A 2,982-nucleotide genomic window follows, 5' to 3' on the forward strand; every position below is an offset into this window, starting at 1 on the left:
CAAAGTGGATCGCATGAGAAGGGAAGGCTTTTTGCTTCTGATGATTCTGGCCCTTTTTATATGTTCTTGCTTTTGAAGGTGGACTTGGTTGGAAGGTATTATGATGCAGGTGATCATGTGAAATTTGGATTGCCAATGGCTTTCACAGTAGTTCGCACGGTAGAAGCATCATCACGATAGCTCTCTGAGTTTTAGGATATTAGGTGTCATTTTGATTATTAAAGAGACTGCAAACTACACAATTATAAAAATATAAAAATACATTCATTTAATATGAAAAAATATTCTAATACTTAACAAAAGAAATATCCAATTATATTTTAGCAAAAATAATTAAATATCTATAAAATTTAAAAAAAATATGAAATTTTTAAAGAAATAGAGGCATTCACATTTTGTAATACAAAAAAATTTGAAAAATATATAAAAGAACATCCATTTAGTATGAAAAAGAAACATTTTGATATTTAGCAGAAAAAACATCCATATATATTAACGGTAGAAATTTTGGATTCACCAAAAATATTTTGACTGATTTTTTACTAATATCTTTTTGATTCCCTAGCATTGCTCAATAAAAAAAAAATAAAGAAGAGGAAGAAGATCATCAACACCCATGTCTCGTTTGCATCCCCTAATCTCAAAAGTGATGATAAAGAACAACTCACAACTCACAACTCACAAACACCAAGAATCCGTTGTTTACATGGATAACTATCAAAGATATTTTGGCCAACATTTAAACACGCGCGCCACCATTGAACACGCGCGCCACCATTGATGATTGTCATGTAATGTGCTCTACTACTGTGTATATGATCGTAACAAATTAAATGTCGTGAACCATTCATTCCTCAGGGAAAATATCCTTCTATATATATTCCATAACGATGATTCAGTTTCACCAAAATGGCAGAACCACAGAGAATTCCTACTGTCAACCTTGGTTCCCAAGGCCTTGTGGTAAATAATCTTAGAGTAAATGTTTTTTTGGTGTCTAATTATTTGTTTGATGGACTTTTTATTCTTAAAAAATCTAAAAGTCTAAATCGATTCTTATTTATTTTGATATATGTACGTCTCTGGTTAGGGACTTAAAAAGAGCATTTACTCAAAGTAGATAGAAACTGGAACGTACATATATCAAAGTAGATAGGAACCAATTTAGGTGTTTAGATTTTTTAGGAGGTGAAAAGTCTATTAGACAAATGGTTAGGAGCGGAAAGAACATTTACTGATAGGGAGCCACTTAAATAAAGATGTCAAAAACGTCTTTTTTTAAAGATATTTTTTAAAAATTAATATTTAATACATATAATCAATTAAACTGTATTATTTTTTTTATTAAAAGTTAGACTGGACAAATCAGTTTAACAAAAAAATTAATAAATTAAATTTTGAATTGGTATAAATTAATATTTTTTATAAAAAATTACTACAATATCCCTATTATAAAACATAACTAAAATATTCCTATTATATATATATATATATTGAAAAGTTTAAATTCTAACCCTATAACGACAAAGAAAAAAAAGTCTAGAATTTAAAATTTTTAAAATTAATATATAATAAGGTATTTTAGTCATTTTATATAATAAGGGTATTATAGTTATTTTTTATAAAAATATTAATTTAGACCGATTCAAATTTTGATTTACTATTTTTCGGTCAAATTAATTTATTTGACCTAATTTTGACAAAAATAACACAATTTAAGTGATTATATGTGTTAAATTTTAATTATTAAAAAACATCTTTAAAAAAAGACGTTTGATGCATCTTTATGGGAGCATCCCCCAGAAAGAAAATATGGAACTAAATGAAGTAATACTGATAATGTTATTATATGCATGCATGCCAATAACAATGCCTTAGCCTCAATTATAGCATATTACATTATTTCTTATTTAATTATTAACAGGTTTCGAAGTTGGGACTGGGGTGTATGGGCCTCACTGGAACTTACAATGATCCTCTTCCTGAAGACCAAGGCATCTCCATCATTAAGCATGCATTCAATAAAGGCATCACTTTTTTCGACACTGCTGATGTCTATGGTGCTAATGCTAACGAACTTTTGCTCGCCAAGGTAACTATTCTATCTTTCTCTCTTTCATTCATATGCTGTAATTAGAACTAATAAAGTCATCTTTTCTTCTGAACACCATATATGTAGCAGGCTTTGAAGCAGTTGCCTAGGGAGAAGATTCAGATAGCAACAAAGTTCGGCGTTTTAAAGTTAGACTTTGCTAATTTGCATGTGAAGGGTACACCAGACTATGTGCGGTCATGTTGTGAAGCCAGCTTGAAACGCCTTGACGTTGATTACATTGATCTCTATTATCAGCATAGAGTCGACACATCCGTGCCTATAGAACAAACAGTAACTCATCATGATTTTCATTTTTTCCTCTTTTCATCACTTAGCTTCTGAATAACTTTGGTGTATGAATATATAGATGGGCGAACTTAAGAAACTGGTTGAGGAGAAAAAAGTGAAATATATAGGGCTATCTGAAGCCAGTAGTGATACAATAAGGAGAGCGCATGGTGTTCATCCTATTACCGCAGTTCAAATAGAGTGGTCTCTTTGGACTCGAGACATCGAGGACGAAATAGTTCCTCTTTGCAGGTTAGTTTTAATTTGTTGTTCTCTTTGCAGGTTAGTTTTAATTGAGACTTAAGGGCAACTCCAACCGTTAAAATATGAGGTCCTATTTTTGAGAATCATAATCTACTCGTCTTTTAAATTTTTAGTCCTTAGTCCGTTTTATTTAAATAATATTATTTAATTAATTTAAATATTTATTTTTATAAAAAATTATTTATTTTTTATAAAAAGTTATTTATTTTTATTTTATTTTTAAATTGAATGATAGATAATTTTAAAAAATATCTAGTTGTACTATCTTTAAAAACATAGTGCTCAATTATTGAAAAAGAAGAAAAGAAAATCCTACATATTTTTCAAGAGAAGAG

At 29.3% G+C, this 2,982-nt stretch overlaps 1 protein-coding gene across 2 annotated transcripts in view; it reads left to right on the plus strand.

The window, feature by feature from the left end:
- Positions 1-1,927: 1,927 nt before the first annotated feature.
- The window catches only part of LOC107492042 (probable aldo-keto reductase 1), a 7,001-nt gene continuing 5,946 nt past the window's right edge, over positions 1,928-2,982 (plus strand). The window contains exons 1-3 of one of the 2 annotated variants that reach the window (XM_052263330.1): positions 1,928-2,092; positions 2,180-2,386; positions 2,463-2,635. In XM_052263330.1, the coding sequence (XP_052119290.1) occupies positions 1,949-2,092; positions 2,180-2,386; positions 2,463-2,635 (524 nt within the window). In that variant the 5' untranslated portion in view covers positions 1,928-1,948. The remainder of the gene's footprint in view (positions 2,093-2,179; positions 2,387-2,462; positions 2,636-2,982) is intronic. The other variant, XM_016113010.3, reaches the window with a different exon arrangement.

This window comes from Arachis duranensis, chromosome 6 (assembly GCF_000817695.3).
Source record: "Arachis duranensis cultivar V14167 chromosome 6, aradu.V14167.gnm2.J7QH, whole genome shotgun sequence".
In the NCBI taxonomy this organism is placed as follows: domain Eukaryota; kingdom Viridiplantae; phylum Streptophyta; class Magnoliopsida; order Fabales; family Fabaceae; genus Arachis; species Arachis duranensis.